This window comes from Coregonus clupeaformis, chromosome 17 (genome assembly GCF_020615455.1).
Source record: "Coregonus clupeaformis isolate EN_2021a chromosome 17, ASM2061545v1, whole genome shotgun sequence".
NCBI lineage: Eukaryota > Metazoa > Chordata > Actinopteri > Salmoniformes > Salmonidae > Coregonus > Coregonus clupeaformis.
The window spans coordinates 70545824-70572152 of NC_059208.1; the positions used below are offsets into that span (position 1 = coordinate 70545824).

The 26329-nt window shown below is 40.2% G+C and overlaps 2 protein-coding genes and 1 long non-coding RNA gene across 5 annotated transcripts; all 3 read left to right on the top strand.

Moving 5' to 3' along the window:
• The first annotated feature begins 5536 nt into the window (after nucleotides 1–5536).
• LOC121562184 lies at nucleotides 5537–7253 on the top strand. Its single transcript, XR_005999425.2, has 2 exons — nucleotides 5537–5777; nucleotides 6291–7253. It is a non-coding gene; the product is annotated as an uncharacterized LOC121562184 (long non-coding RNA).
• A 4584-nt stretch (nucleotides 7254–11837) lies between these two features.
• On the top strand, nucleotides 11838–14040 carry LOC121562185 (zinc finger and SCAN domain-containing protein 2). Its single transcript, XM_041874536.2, has 2 exons — nucleotides 11838–12139; nucleotides 12542–14040. Exons 1-2 carry the CDS (start codon nucleotides 11947–11949, stop codon nucleotides 13699–13701), a joined length of 1353 nt encoding a protein of 450 aa, XP_041730470.2. The 5' UTR covers nucleotides 11838–11946; the 3' UTR covers nucleotides 13702–14040.
• Nucleotides 14041–16296: 2256 nt separating this feature from the next.
• On the top strand, nucleotides 16297–24680 carry LOC121562187 (prenylated Rab acceptor protein 1). 3 transcript variants are annotated; one of them, XM_045226681.1, is made up of 7 exons: nucleotides 16297–16375; nucleotides 16982–17076; nucleotides 17579–17602; nucleotides 17724–17969; nucleotides 18203–18300; nucleotides 22110–22211; nucleotides 24508–24680. In XM_045226681.1, exons 2-7 carry the CDS (start codon nucleotides 17003–17005, stop codon nucleotides 24597–24599), a joined length of 636 nt encoding a protein of 211 aa, XP_045082616.1. In that variant the 5' UTR covers nucleotides 16297–16375; nucleotides 16982–17002; the 3' UTR covers nucleotides 24600–24680. The 3 variants fall into 3 exon arrangements, with proteins under 3 accessions (XP_045082616.1, XP_045082615.1, XP_041730471.2); XM_045226680.1 differs by lacking the exon at nucleotides 17579–17602 and having other exon boundaries at nucleotides 16302–16375; nucleotides 16926–17076; XM_041874537.2 differs by lacking the exon at nucleotides 17579–17602 and having other exon boundaries at nucleotides 16302–16375; nucleotides 16926–17076; nucleotides 17757–17969.
• Nucleotides 24681–26329: the final 1649 nt, after the last annotated feature.

Genomic DNA, 26329 nt, shown 5'->3' on the forward strand with positions numbered 1-26329 from the left:
TGGTCCACACAATGAAGAAGCAGATGTCCCTTCCAGTGATGTGGAGCTGACCTTGGACCTGGTGCCAGGAAGGATGGTCTTCATTGAGGCTGTAAGACCCTCCCTCCTTGATATAGAAATCCTTAGACTTCACTGCCTCTTCAATGGTAAGTCCCTTGCACCATAGGGACACTTGACCTCCACCACTACTGTGGTCTGAAATAGACACTGAAGTCGACATACTGTACAAACAATTATCTAGGCTAATACTTTTTTTGATCTACTGCTCTGCTAACTAGCTAGCTAAAGTGTAGTCAGTGGCTAGCTAAGACAGAGAAAGGGGACATAAGAAGTTCATGGATTGGACACAGAAGGTCTCTGATCGCACTGGTGAACGGTAGCTGACAGTGTCGGCTAGAGATGATATGCAGGAGCTTCCAGCAGGAATTTGTAGTCTTGCTGAGCCATTTAGATTTTTTTGGAGTAAATTGAGGAGAATATATTGATAAAACTCACCTTGTCCGAGAGAGAATTACACTGTTATCACAACATCACGCCAGGATAAGCCTATACGAAACACAGATCTTATATGAAGTAGTTCTAAAATTGTGAAAAAACGATTGGAACCATTACCGGGTAACCGCTAGGTTTTACGATGTGTCCACTGTGCTGGACTATTGGCCATATACCACATCCCATCGGGCCTTATTGGTTAATTAAACCATCGCATTGTTGAATACTCGTTTCTGATCGGCTTGAAGAGCATTCTAGAGTGTGCATTATTTAAGTGATAATGCCAGAGAAGCCAGTGTTTGGAGGATATATTGGCACGGGTGTTGTTAGGCCAGAGACAAAGTCAATATATCGTCCAAACACCGGCTTCGAGAGCATTATCACTTTTAAACAATGGGTTACCAACATATTCAAATAATGACTTACATATTTTCATTAAAAACATTATTTAGATTAATTTATTCATACTATTTCATCCATCCACAAGAGGGTTGCTACCCAAGCCGGCTGGTCATTAATTCTATTGGTTCGGTTGCCAGAGACGCGACCCAGTCGTTCAGTCTTTTTGTTCTGTATCTATGGACGCGACCCAGTCGTTCATTCTAAATGTTCCATTGCCAAACTGGCTGGCAACGTTCTTATCCCTTGCTTGCTAGCTAGCTAGCCAGCCACGGCTAACTTACAGTCACGTCAAAAAGTGCAGCCAGAATAACAGCAAAGTAGCTGCATTTTAGTTTGTTTAAGCTGTTTTGTAGTGACGTTTATTTGGATACATCCATAACAATGATGCACGATTTCGCCTGGCATAGAAAATGTGCTCTCTCGTCAGGACACTGTTGTTCAGAGGAGCTAGCCAACAACAGCAAAGACAGCAAACTGTTTTCTATTGATAGTTCTTTGTATACCCTACCGTTCAAAAGTTTGGGCTCACTTAGAAATGTCCTTGTTTTTGAAAGAAAAGCAATTCTCCATTAAAGCAATCTGTCCATTAAAAGAACATCAAATTGATCAGAAATACAGTATAGACATTGTTAATGTTGTAAATGGCTATTGTAGCTGGAAATGGCAGATTTTTAATGGAATATCTACATAGGCGTACAGAGGCCCATTATCAGCAACCATCAGTCCTGTGTTCCAATGGCACGTTGTGTTTGCTAATCCAAGTTGATCATTTCAAAAGGCTAATTGATCATTAGAAAACCATTTTTCAATTATGTTAGCACAGCTGAAAACTGTTGTGCTGATTAAAGAAGAAATAAACCTGACCTTCTTGAGACTAGTTGAGTATCTGGAGCATCAGCAATTGTGGGTTCGATTACAGGATCAAAATGGCCTTCTCACCTTCTAGGCAGAGTTGCAAAGACAAAGCCATATCTCAGACTGGCCAATAAAAAGAAAAGATTAAGATGGGCAGTCTGAGATATGGCTTTTTCTTTGCAACTCTGCCTAGAAGGTCAGCATCCCGGAGTCGCCTCTTCGCTGTTGACATTGAGACTGGTGTTTTGCGGGTAATATTTAATGAAGCTGCCAGTTGAGGACTTGGGAGGCGCCTGTTTCTCAAACTAGACACTCTAATGTATTTGTCCTCTTGCTCAGTTGTGCATCGGGGCCTCCCACTCCTCTTTCTATTCTGGATAGAGCCAGTTTGCGCTGTTCTGTGAAGGGAGCAGTACACAGCGTTGTACGAGATCTTCAGTTTCTTGGCAATTTCTCGCATGGAATAGCCATTTCTCAGAACAAGAATAGACTGACAAGTTTCAGAAGAAAGTTATTTTGGTTCTGGCCATTTTGAGCCTGTAATCGAACCCACAATTGCTGATGCTCCAGATACTCAACTAGTCTCAAGAAGGCCCGTTTTTTTGCTTCTTTAATCAGCAAAACAGTTTTCAGCTGTGCTAACATAATTGCTAAAGGGTTTTCTAATGATCAATTTGCCTTTTAAAATGATAAACTTGGATTAGCAAACACAGCGTGCCATTGGAACATAGGACTGATGGTTGCTGATAATGGGCCTCTGTACGCCTATGTAGATATTCCATAAAAAATCTCCCGATTCCAGCTTCAATAGCCATTTACAACATTAACAATGTCTACACTGTATTTCTGATCAATTTGATGTTATTTTAATGGACAAAAAATTGCTTTTCCTTTCGAAAACAAGGACATTTCTAAGCGACCCCAAACTTTTGAACGGTATTGTATATCTATAAAAATGATGCTGATTCATGATTTCGACTGGCTGAGAAACGCTGCCTTCCTGCCTGTCTGTCTCATCCCGACACGTTCATTACTATGGGACATCTGGAGAATAAATGTGAATATTGAAACAATGTTGCAAATGTCGGAGAGACTGACAGCAAGGTTTATACAAATCTCCATCTCAACTGCAGAAAACTAAATGTTAGTCTAAAAGAAATGTGACATAATGTCTATATGCTTTTTATAGTGGAGATCAAGTTCATACGTTTCCAGGTTGGGCTGATGAGACAGTGGATTGCGCAGTCAGATGGAACAGAGTAAATAGACATTTTAACGTCATAGATTTAGCCGGTGGTAACTTGTGGAATAGACACCGTCTGGAATGCGCTTTAAACCAATCAGCATTCAGGATTAGACCCACCCGTTATATAATTAAGTGATAATGCCCGAGAAGCCGGTGTTTGGAGGATATATTGGCACAGGTTTTGTTAGGCCCGAGACAAAGTAAATCTTGGTGGGGCAAACTCCAAAAAAAAATGTTTTATGCATGCCAGCAAAGCCCCTATACAACACAACACTAAACAATGCATTAATTGCACTATAACGGTGATAAATGGTGCTCACAAACTGTTAGGGCCTACATAAAGCTGTCCCAACAGCAGAGTCACAACAGCAGTCCTAACACCTTACCGCTGCTACACCTGGCTTTCAGTGGAGCCTTGTCTGGCAGCGAAACAGTTCATTCAGCCTCATTTACTGCCTTTTAAAAAAACATAGCTGATATGACTGACTTGCTTAAACAAATGTGGTTTCTACTGACAATTGAAATGTACAAACTATGGCATAAGAGAACGACGAGCGAATAAGAGGCAATCCGTAATTTCGATTAAGACATTAATGAGCGAGCTAGGATGGACGTAGTCAATATAACTATTTGTTCAGCATTTTTTAAATGTACAGCGACATAATTCAGAACATGGGCCATTCTTACAGTATTCTCCCTGTACACCAAGTCAGAACCGTAGGATAAATAAAGGGGGCATATAAGCAGACAATGAAAGCTCTTAAAATATTTGATGATGACATTTATAACCTATATGTGCACCACCAAGTCAGAACAGTAGGCTAAGTTATTTTACATTTACATTTAAGGGTGAGGCACATGGGCTACTAACAGCTTACTACACAACATACACTTAGTATTACTTTCTTAGCTACAATATACATATTACATCATTTATGCAGCAGCATACAAGACATGTTTGGACTCACCTTGTTGTGCTCACTTGAACAGGAAGGTGGCGCGGCGGTCCTTCGTGGGCAGATTTTGTCATCAAAGTCTGGCATTCTCTGGATTTATGGTGCTTTCACGACAACTGGGAACTAAAGTAAGTAAATAGTAAATAGGCATTTTAACTTCATAGATTTAGCCGGTGGTAACTTGTGGAATAGACACTGGCTGGAATGCGGTTTTAACCAATCAGCATTCAGGATTAGACCCACCCGTTGTATAATTCCCTTTATAAATTGGGTGGTTCAAGCCCTGAATGCTGATTGGCTGACAGCCGTGGTATATCAGACCATATACCACGATTATGACAAAACATGTATTTTTACTGCTCTAAGTAAGTCGATAACCAGTTTATAATAGCAATAAGGCACATCGGGGGTTTGTGATATATGGCCAATATACCACGGCTAACGGCTGTGTCCAGGCACTCCGCATTGCGCGTGAATAAGAACAGCACTTAGCCATGGTATATTGGCCATATACCACACTTCCTCGGGCCTTATTGCTTAAATAACGCATTGTATATTTGCATGGTAAAATGTAATGTCTATTCATAGATTGCACCTCCGTCACTCGGTCGCGTCATGCAATTGTTATGAACGTTCTCCAAGCCGCCCTCTACCGGCGGCGCCATAGTGGTGCCCTAAAGTGGTGATAACTAACTACTGTTTCCTCTAAATTACACTATAGTGCCTGGAAATACTATGACATTGCTAAAGTAGTGAAATATGTATTAGGAAACAACTTTGCCAGCATTATCATGTCGTGAAATTGACTTTAGACAGATGGCATTGTTGTCATTAGCTAGCAAAGTTCGTCAAAAATAGCTAGCAATGCTAACGTTAGCTAGCTAAAATCAGGTGGCCTCCCCTCAATCTTACCTAGTTAACGTTATGTTGCATCTAAAGTCAATCTGGCGACATCAAAATGATGACAAACGGTTTTCCTACTAATTATTTCCCTCCTTTTGAATGTCATTGTATTTCCAAGCCACCATAATGCACTTTTGATTAAATCTTCATCAGCGCTCATTGACGACGTACAAAGTACAATGCTGTCGGGCATCAGTCCAACACGAAAGTTCAAAACAATATTATGACGAAACATGCAACCCATGATATTCATGCGGCGAACAGTGGAAGGGGTCTTTGCCTGCTATATTTACCTCGACACTGAACTGAAAACATAATCATATTTTATGACACAGTGACTGCCAAGCAGGTATCAAAGGATTTAGTATTTTGTGTGTTTGTGTGTGACTTGGCAATTTAACCAATCTATACTCTGGTGCACTTTAATCTCCTGTTAAGTATTGTCAATAGTTTACAGGTTTTCTCAAACTATTTTACATAACAGAGCCTATATAATTATAAACATTTATAGTTATATCGTTTTTTAATAGTTTTGTCTTTCTCTGAAAAAAAATTCTGGATGCATCAATTATTACTCAATCCAATTTCTATTTAATTATCCAATTTTCAAATCTTATTTCAGTTTATCCCATTTCAGAGCGCTCGACAGAACTTTTATTTAGAAAATCGTGAGAAGAAAAAGGTGACCGGAAGTAAGAACCTCACTGCTTTGTTTACGTTACTTGTGGTAGCTACTCGCCTAGCATTCCTCAAAATGTCAAAAATAGAGTTGCTGAGATTGTTTCTCAACGAAAGATTGACAGCTGCTGCTGATGAGATATTTGGGACAATTGAAAAGACAATTGTAGAGTACCAGGAAGAAGTTTCCCGCACGAAAGAGGAGAACAACCGTCTACGGAGGCTGCTAAGGTTACAAAAAACAGGTTTGGGACATTTAAAAAAGCTTATGGGCACTAGCTAGCTAGCTGCTACTGATTTGATATTACTGCATTTAGCTAGTACTGATTCATGTGAAGCTCATCAATATTTGCCCATCTGACTCAAATTGCATTGCCAGCATAGCCCCTTGGATTCTCGAGAACTAAGTCTGTTGCTAGCTACCTGCATTCTACACGTTTTGTCAGACCACAAAAAGATGCTGGAGACAGCAGGTTTGCCTGGCCTGTTTCAACTCTGCAGGTTCACTACTATGCTGTAGGTTTTACAAAAGTAAGAATCCAAAGACAATCTTGTGCATGGGATGGGTGGACTCATAAGCCATGAGTGGCAGGTGTTTCAATTGCGGCATTGGTTTGAATCCAGACTTGGCGTGTCTTTGTTTTCTACTTATTGCTACTTATATGTATGTGTCTTTGTTTTCTACTTATTGCTACTTATATTTATTGCTTTCATCATGTCATTAGGTTTATTTTTAAAATCCATTCTCCCTCCCTCAGACCCCCAGCCGCTGACTGTCTCTGATGAGGATCTTCCCCCTGAGCAGCTGCACTGTGAGCAGGAGTGGAGCCCAAGTCTGGGACAGGAGGATCCAGAGGCCACACAGATTAAAAAGGAGCAGGATGAACTCCGGACCAGTCGGAGGGAAGAGCAACTTCATTGGCTAGAATCTGGTACCAAAGACTTCATATTCAGTCCTGCCTGTTTGAAAAGTAACTATGATCCGATTCAGAACCCAACTCATTCATCACATCTTCACCAAGTACAAAGTGAGGAAAGCAGAGCGAACCCAACTCATTCATCACATCTTGACCAAATACAAAGTGAGACAAACAGTGAGAACCCAAGTCAGTCCTCATACCTTCACCAAATAGAAAGTGAGGAAGACGGAGAGAACCCGGCAGCTCAGTCCTCATATCTTTATCAAATACAAAGTGAGGAAAACCGAGAGAAACCATGGCAATGCCGTGTCTGTGACAAATGTTTCAGCAATATTCATCATCTGAAAGCGCATGTGAGGAGTCACACAGGGGAGAGACCATATAAGTGTCCTATATGTAGAAAATGCTTTATGACAACAAGCGCATTGAATAGGCATCAGACAATTCACACTGATGGAAAACCGTTTAGGTGTAATTATTGCGGCAAATCCTTCAAATGGATGAACTCCCTTGGAAGGCACATAAGGATTACCCACGAGAGGGAGAATATATGACAGTACCTTGTGTGGGGAAAGGGCAACAGTTGCTATGAAAAAGTTACATCCTGATGCTTTTTATATACTGTTGCCATATAATATTATAATATGCCATATGCTCTTGCCATATAATTACACTATAACAAAATAGAACACTATATTATAGTTAATTATAGGATCTATATGGCAATTTTGTGTGTTGTCTTTTTACATGTTTGTAACCACTTTCCCAGGTCCTACAAATGGAAATATACATAAGTCTTGATCAATGTGAGTTGTATTTGTCAAATTAAGGTAACGATTTAGAGGCAAATCTTACACCTGTCTGTGCATAAAGATGGTTTTTGTCTTGTTCATTTGGTGTAATGTCACATCACATCTGTTTTTACTTCTGTTTTGTCCTGTTCCTCCAGTGATCACAAGAGCCAAAACATTTTCCATATGCCTACATTATTGTCATTTTTTACCTGTGAAACGCACACTCGATCCTCTGATTGGACCAGCAAACTCATTCAACATAGGTCGGGTGCAGTACAGTAGCGCTGTGAGAAGGCTTTGGGGTCGCGAGTGTGAAACTGAATGGGGAAAAGTACTCAATTGTCATACTTGAGTAAAAGTAAATATACCTTAATAGAAAATGACTCAAGTAAAAGTGAAAGTCACCCAGTAAAATATTACTTAAGTAAAAGTCTAAAAGTACTTGGTTTTAAATATACTTAAGTATCAAAAGTAAATGGAATTGCTAAAATGTACTTAAGTATCAAAAGTAAAAGTAAAAGTATAAATCATTTCAACTTCCTTATATTAAGCAAACCAGATGGCACAATAAAACTTTTTTTTTTTTTTTTACAAACGAAGCATTTGTGTTTAGTGAGTCCGCCAGATCAGAGGCAGTAGGGATGACCAGGGATATTCTCTTGATAAATGTGTGAATTGGACCATTTTCCTGTCAAAATGTAACGAGTACTTTTGGGTGTCAGGGAAAATGTATGGAGTAAAAAGTACATTATTTTCTTTAGGAATGTAGTGAAGTAAAAGTTGGCAAAAAATATAAATAGTAAAGTACAGATACCCCAAAAAACTACTTAAGTAGTACTTTAAAGTATTTTTATGTAAGTACTTTACACCACTGATAAACAATGCATACACATGTGTATTTTATATTTATGCCTTTTCTTATTCGATCTGGTCACTAACATTGCACCAAATTATTATAATCTGTGTTTCAGAACCAAAACATTGCGTGTCTTGACTGTTGACCAAACCAGTCATCAGCATTGGCGCGCAAAAGCGGGCGCACATATCCAGATTAGTGATCAGAAAGCACTTGTTGAATTTTCTGCCTGGCAAAAACAGAGTAGCCTACCGACGTTAAAATTATCCATATCAAATTCAGTTTAGCAATCTGCTACAGACGCATCTTTGCCAGAACAATAGGCTACCTGGTGATTTCATTGATCATTTTCATATTTCAGATGGGCCTAGTTTGGTCGGGTTATAATTACATACCTCAGTGGTGGTACTGGCTATATGTCTAAAGATAGCTGTAACATTGCACTACCTTAAATACTTATGGGATGAAGATGTGACATATTCTGGCGAATTAATTAGGATATTTGTGAGGAAGAAAAAGGCGACAGACAGATCATTCTTTCCATCCGATCCTGCAACCCCCGCTCCAGAGAAGTGAAAATGTGACGTGATATCCATAGTTCTTATTGACTGCTAACATGAATGACTTTCAGCTCGAAATGCAGGTATAAAAAGCAGTTTTTTTTCTGTATCTAGCGTTTTGAAAATGCATCACCTGTGCGCGCGAGCATTTGCGTGCGCGGAGGTCGCAAGCTTTGAACCACTCCTTTTTGGGGGGTCGCTGGTCAAAAGGTTTGACAACTGAGCTAGCGAAGAGATTGCTGATCTGCTGTACAGCTAAATAAATCTAGGCTGCATTACACACTGCGCCTATAGCCTATGTTCTGTTCAGTTTGAGGAGAGCGCGAAAATGAGAAGGACCAGAAGTCAACTTTGATAGCTTGCTACAAATATAATGGATTTTAATAAAAATCAATATTTTTCTTGCCCTTGATGTATTTATCAGAGTTACAGTGCATTCGGAAAGTATTCAGACCCCTTGACTTTTTACACATTTTGTTATGTTACAGCCTTATTCTAAAATTGATTAAATGGTTTGTCAATCTAAACACAATACCCCATAATGACAAAGCAAAAACAGGTTTTTATACATTTTTGCAAATGTATTAAACATTAATAACGGAAATATCACATTTACATAAGTATTCAGACCCTTAACTCAATACTTTGTTGAAGCACATTTGGCAGTGACTACAGCCTCGAGTCTTCTTGGGTATGACACTACAAGCTTGGCACACCTGTATTTGGAGAGTTTCTCCCATTCTTCTCTGCAGATCCTCTCAATCTTTGTCAGGTTGGATGGGGAGCATCGCTGCACAGCTATTTTCAGGTCTCTCCAGAGATGTTAGAATGGGTTCAAATCCGGGCTCTGGCTGGGCCACTCAAGGACATTCAGAAACTTGTCCCGAAGCCACTCCAGCGTTATCTTGGCTGTGTGTTTAGGGTCGTTGTCCTGTTGGAATGTGAACCTTCGCTCCAGTCTGAGGTCCTGAGTGCTCTGGAGCAGGTTTTCATCAAGGATCTCTCTGTACTTTGCTCCATTCATCTTTCCCTCGACCCTGACTAGTCTACCAGTCCCTGCCGCTGAAAAACATCCTCACAGCATGATGCTGCCACCACCATGCTTCACCATAGGGATGGTGCCAGGTTTCCTCCAGATGTGACGCTTGGCATTCAGGCCAAAGAGTTCAACCTTGGTTTCATCAGACCAGAGAATCTTGTTTCTCATGGTCAGAGTCTTTTAGGTGCCTTTTGGCAAACTCCAAGCGGGCTGTCATGTACCTTTTACTGAGGAGGCTTCCGTCTGGCCACTCTACCATAAAGGCCTGATTGGTGGAGTGCTGCAGAGATGGTTGTTCTTCTGGAAGATTCTCCCATCTCCACAGAGGAACTCTGGAGCTCTGTCAGAGTGAATATCGGGTTCTTGGTCACCTCCCTGACCAAGGCTCTTCTCCCCCGATTGCGAGGTTTGGCTGGGCGGCCAGCCCTAGGAAGAGTCTTGGTGGTTCCAAACTTCTTCCATTTAAGAATGCAGAAATTATTTGGTAACCTTCCCCAGATCTGTGCCTCGACACAATCCTGTCTCGGAGCTCTACGGACAATTCCTTCGACCTCATGGCTTGGTTTTTGCTCTGACATGCACTGTCAACTGTGGGACTTATATAGACAGGTGTGTGCCTTTCCAAATCATGTCCAGTCAATTGAATTTACCACAGGTGGACTCCAATCCAGTTGTAGAAACATCTCAAGGATGATCAATGGAAACAGGATGCACCTGAGCCCAATTTCGAGTCTCATAGCAAAGGGTCTGAATACTTATGTAAATAAGGAATTTCTATTTTCTATAAATTTGCAAAATTGTCTAAAAACCTGTTTTTGCTTTGTCATTATGGGGTATTGTGTCTAGATTGATTAATTATTTAATCAATGTTAGAATAAGGCAGTAACGTAACAAAATGTGGAAAAATACCTCACAATAAGCCCCATTCAAGTAACTTTTGTGGTGCTGAAGCTTGAAGCAGCAGCCGTGGCACAATCAATCGGAAATGGAGTGCTCATGGTGCTGAAAGTAGGCACATTCTAGAAATTCATTTCAATCGTCTTCATTTTAGTTAGACTTTACTAACAACAAGAGGGCTTTGTGTTGGAGCCTATTTCTTCATATTTAAGAAATAAGAGGTAGGCCTACCTATAGGCTGCTATATCCATTGATTTGTAGGCCAATTCATCCATCCATTATGCACTCTTTAAATAGCCTACCTCTTATTTCTGAAGGGCTGTTAAGTTTAAACCAGGACTCGAATTGAGGGGGTATGAGTGGGTATGCCATAGGCCTACCTTTAATTAAAGAAAATGCCAAAAAGCACAGGCCTACCCATTGTTAGCTTAAAATGTTGAAGAAGAAAAAAACATATCCAATTATTTAAAGTGATGTATAACTGCGCAGGCCTACCCATTGTTATTTTAAGATTTTGAAGAAATACAACAGATCCGATTATTTAAAGTGATGCTAAAAACAAAGCTGTAAGATACCCGGGAAAGACTCCGATGCATATGAGGATATCATTGTTTAGTTTCTTTGACATTGAGGCTGAGATTCAACCTTCTATAGCCTAGGAGACTAAATGAATTGATTAAGCTATTCACTTTCTGTACAATAGAAGATGTTTAAACCAAGACAGCTTTTAGGGAAATACTTGTGACCTTCTCACGTTGGGTTAAGCCATGGAAGAAGAGTAGCCAGCAGTTAAAGCTTACATTTTTCTGCGTCGGTAGGCCTATTCTGTCTAATGGTGGAAAGGTAGGCCTAACTTTTGAAAGTACCATGCTCAGATTCCTAATGACGTCTCACATTTATTTATTTTCAAACAGGGACAGTTTCGTTGCAAACAAGACAAACTGATTTGGCATTGGAGAAATATGATAAGATGAACATTCTTAGCCTGTAATTTCGGTAGTTTGTGTGGTATTAAAAAATATTGAGATTCGGAACCATGTGACTTGAGACTTGTTTGTGACTCGAACAATAGTGACTTGGTCCCACCCCTGAGTGGTACACATAAGGAGCGAAATGAATGTTCCTTATCGTCTATGTATGAAATGGAGAATGTTCATAGAAATCCGAATTGACCGTGTCCACTCCACTCCAGTAGGCAGCGACATTGCGAAATGCGTTAAGCCGTGGTGCAGACTACGCAAGCGTTTGGCACAGCAGATCCATGAAAATCTATCATTGATGAACGAAGTTGTCAAAGAAGAGCGTTGTCACCTAATTGTTAGCTAGCTAGCACTAGCATTCTGTAAAAATGTCTAAAATACAGTTGTTGAGAGTGTTTCTCAACCAGCGGTTAACTGCGGCTGCTGAGGAGATATTTGGGGCAGTTGAAAAAACGATAGCGGAGTACCAGGAAGAGATTTCCCGTTCGAAAGAGGAGATCGCCCGTCTACAGAATATTCTTGACATCGTTATTAAACCTGAGATAAAGTTACAAAGAGCAGGTTTCTTACATTTATTATTCAACCTATATTTAATACAAATTGACAATGTTAGTTATTTCATTTTGAGAGTCAGTGTCCACAAAAGTAACATTATGGCTAGACATTCTTGAAGAGGCAACGCGCATGCCCGCCATCAGGATTCCTCCCGTTCCAGCCATTCTGTAGGGTGTAATTTCACTTGCCACATAGGCTAACGTTTTTTTTAATCCGTTTTAGACTTTTTGTTGATGTTCTATAATTCAGTCAATATTTGATGGATTTGTATTTATTTGAAAAGCGTTGAGTATGCAGCTGTTACAATTATCAGAACTGCATTTTTGACCTTTTATCAATTTTAACGTCCGTTGCATTGTAAGGTTAGTAGACTTGAGTTTCCCATTTCATCCCTTTCTCTCCCTCCAGACCTCCAGCAGCTCACTGTATTGGAAGAGGAGGTTCCCCCTGAGCAGCAGCCCTGTGAGCAGGATTGGAGCTTTAGTCTTGGACAGGTGGACAGCAAGCCCATACGGATAAAAAAGGAGCAGGAGGAACTCAAAAAGCAACTTCAGTGGCTGGAGTCTGACACCAGAGAGTTCATATTTGATCCTTTCTGTGTAAGTGATTATGATCAGGACCCAACTCAGTCCTCGCAAATCCAAAGTGAGGAAAATAGGGAGAGAGACTCTCAACCAAACATTGTAACTGGACAGATCAAAACAGAACCTGATGGAGAGGACTACAGAATATCAGAACCAACCTGTTCTTCAGCTCAGAGTAAAAATAGTGACCATGTCAATGGGATGGAAAGCAAAGGAGTGCAGTCTGTTTTAAAGTCACACAAACCAAAGACTACAAGAAAACAAAAAAGAAAACAAACTTATAGCAGTGCAAATGGCATGAAATGTACTCCATGTTCTTGTAAGGTTTGTGGGAGGTCTTTTCGGTACAAGCGTCCCTTTTTGAATCATGTGCAAAGTCATGCACTTATAGAGGATAAAGAATGTCTCTGTGGTGTGTGTGGAAAGCACTTAGATTCTAAAGAGAGTATGAAAGACCACCTCCAAACTCACATCGTAGCTGAGCCTGAGTTTTGTCATGTTTGTGGTAAAATGTTCACCACAAAGCTTAGGCTGAAAAAGCACATGAGGGTTCACACAGGAGAGAAACCATACCGCTGCGATGATTGTGGCAGGTGTTTCAGTGACGCAGCCAATTTGATTGGACACAAAAGGACTCACACCGGCGAGAAACCATATTGCTGCCAGGAATGTGGCCAAGGATTCACTCAAAGTGGACATCTGGTTCTGCACAGGAGGAGACATACTGGGGAGAAGCCATATCTCTGTTCTGTTTGTGGCAAAAGTTTCAGCACCAGATCAAATTATACAGGACACATGAGAGTTCACACAGGGGAGAAACCATACTGCTGCCATGATTGTAGCAAATGTTTCAGCAATACTGCAAATCTGAGCGCGCACAGGAGGATTCATACAGGGGAGAAACCATATTGTTGTGATTATTGTGGCAAAGGATTTGCTCAGAATGGAAATCTTAAAATGCACATGAAGACCCACAGGAAATAAATCGTATAGGCCAATTGCTGTGTTTGTGAGAAAACTGGAGAGAACTGTGATCTGGCTCATCTGACAGTGCTTATGAGGATTCACACAAAGAGGTGAGAGACTATACAAGTGTCCTATAGAAAATGCTTTATCACAAGTGCATTAACCTCTTAAGGATCTGACTATTTTTTTCAATTTTCGCCTAAAATGACATACCCAAATCTAACTGCCTGTAGCTCAGGAACTGAAGCAAGGATATGCATATTCTTGATACCATTTAAAAGGAAACACTTTTAAGTTTGTGGTAATGTGAAATTAATGTAGGAGAATATAACACATTAGATCTGGTAAAAGATGATAAAAAAAAAAAAAATGTGTTTTCTATTATTTTTTTTGTTCCATCATCTTTGAAATACAAGAGAAAGGCCACAATATAATATTGCAGTTTAGGCGCAATTTAGATTTTGGCCACTAGATGGCAGCAGGCTGCACGCAAAGTTTCAGATTGATCCAGTGAAGCATTGCAATACTGGACTATTTTGTATCAAGTTTGCCCAAATGTGCCGAATTGGCCAATTGATACATTTTCAAGTACATAAATGAACATACGAAAATGATATGGTAATACAAAATGTAAGTATACACACTCCCAGGAATGTCATACATGATGGATCATTAGCTTATACACTAACTTTCACACATCTAGATGGCCGGGCGGGGTGGGTGTGGAGCCAGAGACAGCAGGGTTTCAAACTGTAGAACCAAATTCCTACATTTGAATATAAAAATTGATTTTATCAAACAGAACTATGCTACATTTTATCTCTGAGACCCTTAGGATGACAAATCAGAGCAAGATTACTGAATGTAAGTACATTACCTTCAGAGGTGAATGTATCAAACCAGTTGCCGTGATAAGTTTTTTGTTGTTGTGCACTCTCCTCAAACAATAGCATGGTATTCTTTCACTGTAATAGATACTGTAAATTGGACAGTGCAGTTAGATTAACAAGAATTTAAGCTTTCTGCCCATATAGGACATGTCTATGTCCTGGAAAGTTTGCTGTTACTTACAACAGTCATGCTAATCAAATTAGCGCACGTTACATCAACCGTCCCGTATAGGTTAACTAGGCTTCAAACAAGTCACATTGAGGAAAAATTGTAGGCTTACATGCAATCCCTGCTGCAAGTGCTTCAAATGGACTCACTAGGAAGGCACATTCACAACAGGGAGATAACATGGCATGGCCTTCGGGGGGAAGGGCATCAGACAGGATTGAGGGGCATATTGTCACTTCCACCAGAAAGAGGAGATGGGGTCTAGTACATACCCCCAAGAACCCGGCTCTTGGGTCAACAAGATATGACCGGACTAGCTTGAACTTACAGAACATTGTTAGAAGTCCACATGAACATAGTACATCAGATTTCTGAGCAGCAGTAGTCCCTGCTCATTAGTATGACACAGGACACACATTTGAGCTGCTGTCCTGTATCTTGAAAACAAAACTTTGCATTTTTTGTCTTGAAAGTAAAATGCGTTCTCCAGTAATACATCATATCTGATTTGAACACTGTTGTGATGTTGTCCTACTTTTTAAAGTGTTTGTTACTTCATGCCTTTCATTCCTAAACTATTGTCATACCTCTGAGTTTGATGTCAATTTGCTCGCAAAGAAAATAAATACTTTTCTATTTCATTGTATATGTATTGACAGGTATAAATAATTAGTATGCTAGGTTCCAGGTGAACTATTAAATGTGCATGGGCTACCATCTGAAATGTGTGCTTCTTATTTCAACCAGAAACTTAAATATCATATTTTTATATCATATATTTTTCAGACATCCAGAACGTGGCACAGAATAAAAAGCAGATATGCTGTAATGGGAAATAATTTGGGTAATTCTTTCCCTGTATTTCATTTACTGTTGAAATGTAATAAACATGATTGTGTGGGGAGACACAGACAGATGCATTCCCTTTGGTAATGTATCTGTCTATATTTAATTAAGTCGTTTTGCGCCTGTTAGTATATAATTATCTATTGTAACTAACTACTGATGTTATTATTTTTTACATGTTTAACTGCCAGTATCAAATGTCTGCCAGTGTTGAATGTTATGGTTAAAGTTTGAAGCAAGACTGGATTTGAGGACACACTGATAATGTATCTGTGACACTGTGATTCTGTAGCAGCTGATTTGACTTCCTACAAGCCTCTGGCTGGTGTTTACAGAACATTCGGTGCTGTGTGATTAATATATAAGGACCTTTAGACATTTCCTATGCTTCTGTTCTGGAGGTGTTTCCCTGAATTGTATTAAACCGGAATGATTTTGATTTGACTTCATCAACGATTGCTCTCCTTTTTGTTCACCTGGACATTCCTGTTACATAATGTTAATTGATAACTCATAATTCATAAATAGCTATCAGGTATTTATCTCATTTTCTACTCCAGTTAAATGGCTATAATATTTTTCCAGTAATAAATTAATAAAAATACATGATCTTGATGAAGTCCACACAAAAAAGTATTCGATCCTATTTTGGACTTTTATTTTGAAATTCATGAAAAAATTATACCGGAAGTTAGACCCTGCGTTCAATTTTATTCCACATCACATCCGCTGAGCAACAGCACAGCGTTAGTAGTATTTCTGAGCACCGTAAACATTTTGAACTACTGTGAGTATGCCTTCAATTATATGATTTATGTAACTATTTTGTATGTAGCGAAAGCTATTCTTATTCATATACAATTCCATGGCAGTGAGCTGAGACAATGCGGGTTGCTAGAATAGTGGCTAAGCTTAGCAATAATTGACATGAAGGAATGGTGATGTGGCTGTTAAAGCTTCTTCGACAGGAATCGTTATTTAGTGTAGAAAAGTTGTCTAAAACGGAGATATTCAAGGTTTCGAGTAATGACAGTGAACAACTTGTGTGTTAGTTTCTGTGATTCAGAAATTAATATTCTATTTAACTATCTAGCTAAATGATGTGGCAATTGAACGGTCTGTGGGTAAGCCCATCCATGATGACAAACATTTTCCATTCCATAACCCAGACTCTCCCTACAGTCTGTAGCTTTGTCACTGTGCGTTATTAATTTGTTACAACAATCGAAAGCCTCGTTTTGCATTATGTGAGAGGATTTGTTGTCACTTGTGAAACAGTGCCATTAACCTTTTTATGTCTATTTTCTGTCACTGCTATGTCCCATGGTGTATTTTAGCCTACATCTTTCCTACCTCGGCGTCAGTTACTCTAATGAAATCTGGTGTCCCAAAGGGTGAGAACTGCCTTGTAGACATGGACTCCAAGGCAGGGGATCTCTTCAGCGCTGAGCCAGCTGATGCTGCTGGAGCCGGAGGTGTCATGGGAAAGTGTGTGCTGTTGTTTTTCTAGCTCTGTCTCTATCTGTTAGTTAATCTGTCTAGTGCAGCGCTCACCAATCCTGTTCCTGGAGAGCTACCCACAAGCAGGTTTTTGCTCCAACCCCAGTTGTAACCTCTCTGATTCAGCTTGTCAACCAGCTAAATATTAGAATCAGGTGAGCTGGATTAGGGTTGGAGTGAACCTACAGGACGGCTCTCCAGGAACAGGTTTGGAGAGCCCTGGTCTAGTGCCAACAGTCACTAAACCTGGTCCTGGAGAGCTACAGGGTGGGCAGGCTTTTGTTCCAGCCCAGCACGATCACACCTGATTCAACTTGATGAGTTGTAGCACCATGTAGCTCTCTGGGACCATTGTTGGTGATGGGTTCTGGTCCAAATACATTTTATATACAGTCCTCATTTCATGTGTAGTCATTCTTCTGTGGCTATTATTGTGTCTGTAGGACAATCAATTGTGATCTGAATTTGTCTCATATTTTTCTTAATCTAGCCTACCACTAAAGGAGCTAGATGGGTCAGTTTGTCCTTTCCCTGTATTATGCCTGGCTATGATGTGTTGTTGTTCATTCTGTCCACCATCAGTCTCTTGGATTGATGCTATACATTTTTTCCATCTCCCCATACCTCTTGTTTAGTTTACCACCCTGGCTTTCTGCCTTGCCTCACAGGCTGTGGCTGCCCAAAGGCCTCTCGGCCGGTGTGGCCAAGGAGTGGTTTGATCGTCGCCGTGCGTCCATCCGTCCCTGGGCAGGCTTCGTGGATCACAGGAAGTTCACCAAGCCCCGCAACTTTGGCGAACTGTGCCAGAGGGTGGTGCGCAACCTGGACACCTACAACAGCAACTACACCTTTATCTTCCTTGGCCTCATCCTCTACTGCATGTAAGAGCTGCGGGACAGGAGTTTAAAGACACTGTGGTATTCGGTGAATATAAAAACACAGTAATTACATATTGTATCTAGACAGACTGCTGCCAGCAGCCTATTTTCTTTTCAAATTCAAAATCTCAGTGGTTCGAATAGGCCTAGATCTATGCTGGATTGAGTTGATTTAGAATCTGTGATTATCAAAGAATAACTCTTTCCCTCTTCCAATCTCCCCCTCTTTACCTCAGTATCAGCTCTCCCATGCTGCTGATTGCTTTGGCAGTGTTTTTTGGTGCCTTCTACATTATCCACCTCAAGTCCCAGGAGTCTAAATTGGTCGTCTTTGGTGAGTAAAGGAGTCAGGATCTGTACGATGATTGATATGGAGCGATTTTCAGTAACAACATACATTTTATTTGAATTCCATAATTTTACATTTGTATTAGGATATTGAATTTGAATTTAATATTTGTAACAAATTTAATTATTTGATTATTGTATTTCATGATTTGATACTGACTTTAATGAATATTGCATTGTTTTAAATTTAATTGATTGTTCAAATTCAATATTTATATATTCAGTTTCAATATGGTAGATATTGCATTCATTGTCTGTGTACCAAGTTTACAAGCTATCATTTGAAGTTGATCAAAGTTTCATATATTCAACTTCTCAGATGCATTCAGATTCAGTTTTCAAATTCAGTTCTCTAAATTCAGATTCAAAACCAGAGACGACATCCTGGTACTTTGCCAGCCAGGAAAGGTAGAGGTTTGAATCAAACGCTCTCTATGGTAAACAGAAGCTTCTAGCAGTTTCTGAAGCCAATGTGGCATGTGTTAATGTATTGTCTTCCTATGAATGTGGCTCTAGTGTCTGAACCGTTTTAGCTATACGCTATTATGACCCCATTCCTGAAAGGTTACTCTCTGAAACATGTACATGCCTTCTGTTCCCCAATATGATGATCACAGGCCGCGCAGGAGACGTTAGAAGGGAGTGTCACAAAAATGTGGCCCCCATAAGAATATAGTTTAATAGCCCGGTCATAGACCCTTCTAAGGATAGCCTTTTCACTCCCTATTTAATCTTGCTCTTATGACTGACTGGGTTTCAACCAGGCCTCCTGCATGTCACAAGACTGTGTTAGCCCACTTAGCTAAAGCCCATAGGGATGAGTTCAGGAAGCTAACATGTCTCCAGCAAGGTTACTCATCAAAAGAGCGTGGTTCATCGAACCACCTTGGTTACATTTAACCCCACTTTGACCTCATACTGAGAGATCACAGCACCAATATAATATGAATCCCGGTTTCAACTGTACCGGACAGATGGCAGACGGCGTATATGGTGTTGTGTGGTTTGCTGATCTCAATGTTGTGAACAGAGTGCCCCATGGTGGCTGTGAGGTTATGGTATGGGCAGGCATAAGCTACTGACAACGAACACAATTGCATTTTATCGATGGCAATTTGAATGCACAAAGATACTGTGACGAGATCCTGAGGCCCATTGTTGTGCCATTCATCTGCCGCAATCACCTCATGTTTCAGCAAGATAATGCACGGCCCCATGTTGTAAGGATCTGTACACAATTCCTGGAAGCTGAAAATGTCCCAGTTCTTCCATGGCCTGCATACTCACCAGACCGACATGTCACCCATTTGAGCATGTTTGGGATGCTCTGGATCGACGTATACGACAACGTGTTCCAGTTCCCGCCAATATCCAGCAACTTCGCACAGCCATTGAAGAGGAGTGGGAAAATATTCCACAGGCCACAATCAACAGCCTGATCAACTCTATGTGAAGGAGATGTGTCGTGCTGCATGAGGCAAATTATGGTCACACCAGATACTGATTGATTTTCTGATCCACGCCCCTACCTTTTTTTAAAGGTATCTGTGACCAACAGATGCATATCTGTATTCCCAATCATGTGAAATCCATAGATTAGGGCCTAATTTATTTATTAAAGTTGACTGAATCCCTTATATAAACTGTTGCTCAATAAAATCAAAAAGATTGTTGCATGTTGTTCAATATTTTTGTTCAGTGTATGTGTATATATATATATATATATATATATATATAGTTGTTTGCGCTTTTCTTTGCCTGCTGTTGCTCTGTAATAGTCACGTTGTTGTTCATCTGTATTAGAATCCCACAGTTCATACCTTTCTAACAGTACTAAGCATGTGTTTGTAGGACTTATAGTTTAGAAATCTAAATATATCTAATGAAGGTAGATTACCATTTCTGTCACAATTGAAGAAGCCCTTTTTCAGTAAATAACGCATTGGGTTGGAATGCTTCAGGAGGGCGGTCACATGTTTGCTAGGCAGAGGTCCTGAGTGAGTCTCGTTATGAGCTGAATCAGAGAAAGGTGGTACTCGTTAAGCAAGCAGTTTACATGAATTTTCTGAACTGATCCCTATAGGCTTAAGCGAAGTGGGCTTGCACAGTCTTGTGATGTGCAGGAGACCTGGTTCGAACCCAGTCAGTCTCAAGCGCAATATTAAATAGGGAGTGGAAAGGCTATTCCTATGGTGGCCAAATTGTGGTTTTTGTGGCTCTCCCTTCTAACATGTCTTGCGCGGCCTGTGATCATCATAGAGGGGACAGAAGGCACGTTCATGTTCCTAAGATTTCAGGAATGGGGTCATAATAGCTTATAGCCAAAACGGTTCAAACGCTAGAGCCAAATTCATAGAAAGGAAATAAATGCAACATGCCTGTAGAATAGCAGACCCAGAGTATCCAAGGGAGGTGATAGGTGGGAATGAGGAGGACCCATGATTGTACAAAAACAATACTTGCATTTATTACAGATGCAGGGTTTCAGGATACATGGCTTGTCTCAAACAGTTGTCCATATCTCCACCATTCAGGATACGGAAACTCACAAAAATGACAGATGACAGCGAGTCTAAAGCTCAGCCCCTCAATAGGGTTCCTACTGCAGCGAAGACTAGGCCTAAATGCTAAACAGCAGAACTAGGCATTAACCCTTTTCCAGATCTAAAGAGAGCCTAACTCGTGCCTTACTGGGACTAAAGAGAGTCTACCAGAACAGCCTAAATCAACTGCCTGTACACACAGGACTTAACAAACAAACTTCTGTGGAGCACATTGTAAAATGGTGTTCAACCCTGAGCTGAGAGAAAAGGACGGCACTTATCCCTTTGCGCCTCAACTCCGCCCACACTAACCAATGAGAATGAGCATTTAATTAGAATAACTTTACTTTGTTAATTAGACCTGGTAACTCTATGGAGCACATTATTTAAGTTAATTGCGTTCATTAGTTTAAATTACCATATTTAGTCATGTACATGAGAGCTACATGAAATAGAACATGATTAGAACTACTACTCAGGGAGACTGAAAGCATGGGTGAACTACACGCTAATTATTTAACTCGCCACACCTACAGTAACTTAAACCTGAGCAACCAACTCTGTAGCAAACAATTAAGGCCAAGCACACCTAAACTGGTAGATAGCTATGCATGCTGATGGACTATTATCCAAACCACACATGTATATAGTTAAGCATTTGAGATAATATTAACTTCATGAAAGACATTTTAAGACCCTTTCAAATGGTGATGAGGCCAGTTTAAGGCTGCCTCATCACAATGCCACATTGGCTTCAGAAACCACCAGAAGCTTCTGTTTACCACAGAGAGCGTTTGATTCGATCTGTTCTCCTCTACATTTCCTGCCTGGCAAAGTACCAGGATGTTGTCTCTGATTTTGAATCTGAATTTAGAGAACTTAATTTGAAAACTGAATCTGAATGCATCCTAGAAGTTGAATATATGAAACGGATCAACTTGAAATAATAGTTTGTAAACTTGATACACAGGCAATGAATGCACTATCTACCATATTGAAATGGAAATGGAAATATTCACATTGAATATTCAATTGAATTTGAATAGAATTTAAAAGCGAAATGCAATATTCAAATTATGAATTATATGATTCAATTTGTGCATTACAAATGGAAAAAGATTCAATTCAAATTCAATATCCTAATACAAATTCAAAATTATGGAATTCAAATACAATTTCTGTTGGCACTGAAATTTCTCCATAAATTGGGTGAATAGTACTTGAAATCTGAGTGATTTAAATTTTCCCACAGGAAAAGAGGTGACCGGACCTCACCAATTGGGTCTGGCGGGGGCGGTCTCTTTCCCTGTGTTTTGGTTGGCTGGTGCAGGAGCTGCAGTGTTTTGGATCCTGGGTAAGTTACAACCCCATCTCACTCTTTACTGTACACATCAGACCTGAGATAACTGTAGACTTAGGCCTAGAAATACTTTGTGGAATATATTTCACAAATTAATCTTTCTTTGAAGGAGACCAATTATTAGGGATGTAACGATTCACCGATATGCATCGGTCCCCGATTCAAATGTTTAAAATACCACTGAATCGGACCCCAAATCGATCCAAATGTAGTTTGGATCAGTTAGAAAATCGATTCAAACGTTACGAATTGCAGATTCACTAACATATTTTGCACATATTACATTCTTTCTACCTTCCGAAAGTTCCTCGTATTTTGAGACAAATGATGCGTCCTCTCCTTCAGTGTCGAATTAATAAGCGTGTAACTGTGTTGATTGTCATTGATCTACAAGTAATTTTCCATGCCGAACAATCTCAGGGAATATCAGTAGCCTAGTCAAACTGTGCCCAGCTTCGCGCGCTGACCAACGCGAGGTACGCCGCCTGTTCCTGATCTTGCACATCTACGGGCTCCTTCTGTATTCAAACGCTAAAATGGCTCGCGCGATATTAGGCTTTATTCGTTGAGTGACAACCAATGTAATTTGCTAGATTGTTATCTATGCGCTGTTGAAAATGGTGTTTTACCAGAATAAAAGTAAACTACCGGAGACACAACTCATCTGGCTATACCTGCTGAACGGGGGTTACAATATATTTTATTTAGATTGTTCAAGTTCACCATCAGCAATAGTTTGTTAGTTTTGCTTTAAACAATCAGTGTATATGGTCATTTTTACATATATATATATATATATATATATATATATATATATATATATATATATATATATATATATATATATATATATATATATATATATTAGGTTAAAGTTGATAGTTTCATAGCAAGGAATCACTTTTGCGAGGTGCGCTGCATGGCCAAAGAGGGAGGAGAAAATAAACTTGCTTAATAACTTCCAAATGGTCAAAACTATTAGACTTTGAGATGGGGACAATTGAGACAGTTTGTGTATGTGTGCCATTCAGAGGGTGAATGGACAAGACAAAAAAAAAAAATTTGAGTCAACATGCGCCAGCATCCCTGTGGGATGCTTTCGACACCTTGTAGAGGCCATGCCCTGACGAATTGAGGCTGTTCTGAGGGAAAAAAGGGGGGGTGCAACTCAATATTAGGGATGATGTTCCTAATGTTTGGTATACTTAGTGTATATTCATTGGCTATGTCATGGCTAAATTGTAAACAATACATATTGATACATTACTAGCTCAAACACTTAATCTGCAAAAATTACAAGTGAGTTAGTGGGTGATGGTGAGGGTGGGGGTACAGAAAACATGGGTTACTAATCTGATAGTGGGGTGGTAGATGCCTAGTCTCCCTTATGGCTCAGATCAGGTGCCTACATAGTATACACCCGGGCTGCCCAACCCTCTTCCTGGAGATCTACCGTCCTGTGGGTTTTCAGTCCAACCCTAATTTAACACAGCTGATTCTACTTATTAGCTGCTCAACAAGACCTTAACTAGTCAGATATGCTAAATTAGGGTTGGACTGAAAACCTACAGGACAGTAGATCACCAGGAAGAGGGTTGGGCAGCCCTGGTCTACACCATTGACATACATCATTCACACATACCACCCCACCCACCCACCCCCCTCATGGGCTCCATCAGCAGCCGGTTTTAATTTAGAATGGAAAATGAATGTGTTTATGCAACAAATGTTAATGTATCGCATCAATTCATTCTCTAATCAAACCAAATAGTTTCAAACTAAAACGTACTGTTCCTGTATCGTATCGGAGCCCATGTATCTAGATACGTATCGACTTGAAAGGGAAAGATGCACGTTCCTACCAATTATGATAGTGAATAACGTTAATATGCTAAAAACAAACTATGAAAGTGGATACGTCACAAAACGTAAACATAACTGGGGCCACCTCATAATTTTTGGTGGCAGGAAGCAGTGTCGTAGGAGCAGTAGCTTGCTAACTGTTGGGGCAAAACAATTTACTTGTACAGATAGTTCTCTACGGCACCTTCTTTCTTCAACATCCACGCTGCCTCATGCTTCCTATACTAGCAATGTGTACATTTTGATCAGATAAACCTTATTCAGAAACACGTCTGTTTAGAACTAGTTTTTCGTATCATTTGCTAAGTTTAACCATTGTGTTTGGCTTCTCAAGATGGAGCCCTAACTGTAACCTAGGCTTCCACTCTCCTTTTCCCCAGCCTCTCCTATCTCTTCCATTTGATTGACTGTCTCTCTTGTCACTCAGGGGCGACAATGTTTGTGATTGGCTCTCACGCTGCCTTCCGAGAGCTGGAGGGAGGATCGGAAATGGAGGAGCTCTTCATGGAGCCTGTGTGAAGGGTTAGAGGACTCATCTTTATATCTGTGCCATTATAGCATCTGTGACAGCATGGGCAGCACCATTGAGGCTACAACCCACAGGAATCCCCACCCAGTTGACCACTTAGACTACTTTAAAATGGCAGAAGCATAGTGGAAGCCCTCAATGGTGCTGCCCATGCTAAAACAGCCCTTTGGCCACTAGAGGCCTCTATCATTCTCTATGTGTGAACCCTCAACACTCACCTTTGACCTTTCATAATATAACACAGAATGCACCTTGTCTTGCATCTGAAGTAATTTGCTGTTTATGACCCTCTAAAACTCTTTAAGACCATAATAATACTCAATTTAGAAGAATATATGGATTGACTGTCATACGCACAAAGAGTGACTGAGCCGTTCATATACCTCAGCACATACTTCATCGGTATGCCTGCTTCATACTGTAGGCCTTTTCCAAATGTTATAGATACCTCTCATTTGTGTTTAATACAAATTTCGTCCTGTGAAAAATCAGTGTCAGCCTTTTGTTTAATGCCTGTTCCTTCTGTTTAATGTTACCTTGTGGATATCTAATAATACAAAATGTAACTCGGTCAACTCAAGACCTGACATGTTACAAAGAGCTTTAACATCACCACAGTAATAAGACAGATTGGTTTTTATCCTATATAGCTGATGTTGAATAGTCCTCATTGTGGACTATTAAACTGCATGAGGGAAATAGCACAAAATCGCAAAACACCGCTCTGACTGGGGAAGAAGTGCCATTTGCAGCTTTACAATGTATTTACCCAAACTAAAGTAATGGTTCTTTTAGACAAATTGCATTTACTTTAAAGCAATGCTTATTGGATATTCCAGATACCTAATGGTGATCAAGCATTATGTTTAAATCATACTCTGTATTGTACATACTCTATCTACTTTTAGTCATATGCAGGCATGTGGTGCAGTGTTGATTGTTAACTTTTCATAATTGATTAGCTCTGCATTACGGCTTTGACATTTAAAGGTCAATATATTATTTTTAAAAGTCATGTTATCTTTTTGGTATTTTTAATGACAATTGGGAAGTGCAATAAACTCTCCTACCTGTAAGATATTGTGTTGCGTCCGATTTTGTGTGTGTGTGAGGACTCAAGTCCAAGCATGACCTCTGACATATTTGGGTCCCTTTTGCGCATAATATTTATTTGTGGGGATTTAAAACATTACATTAAAGGGTATTAAAGGTTGTGTGTATATTCTGTATGTACAGTATATGTGCCAAAATTGCAATACTTTGTAGGCCCTTTTGTGTCCCGGATGTACCGCCCCCCCAAGAGGATGTAGTTTCCCTACTTTTCTCTTTCTCTCTGTGTCCTCCTCCCTGTCCTTCCCACCCTCTCAGTCTGACTCTTCAGATACCGCAGTGCTCACCGCCCCCCTCTTTTCCCCCTTTGTACATGACCCCTGTACACTGCTCATGAAGACAACCCCATGCACAGGTTGCCATGGAGATGACTTTGGAGGTTCTCCCATCCTCACACACACACTTCACTCACTGGCATACTGCACACTGCGGCAAAGCCGGGCAATCGATATTCTATTATGCGGAGGGGGAGAGAGGAGTCACACTGCAGTGAGCTCACTGCATGGACGTGGGAATTTAGGGGGAGGGGTGTGTGTGAGAGAGAGAGCGAGTGTCGGTGATGTAGAGTGTCAACGCAGTTTATACACCTTTTGTGAATAGCATTTACCCC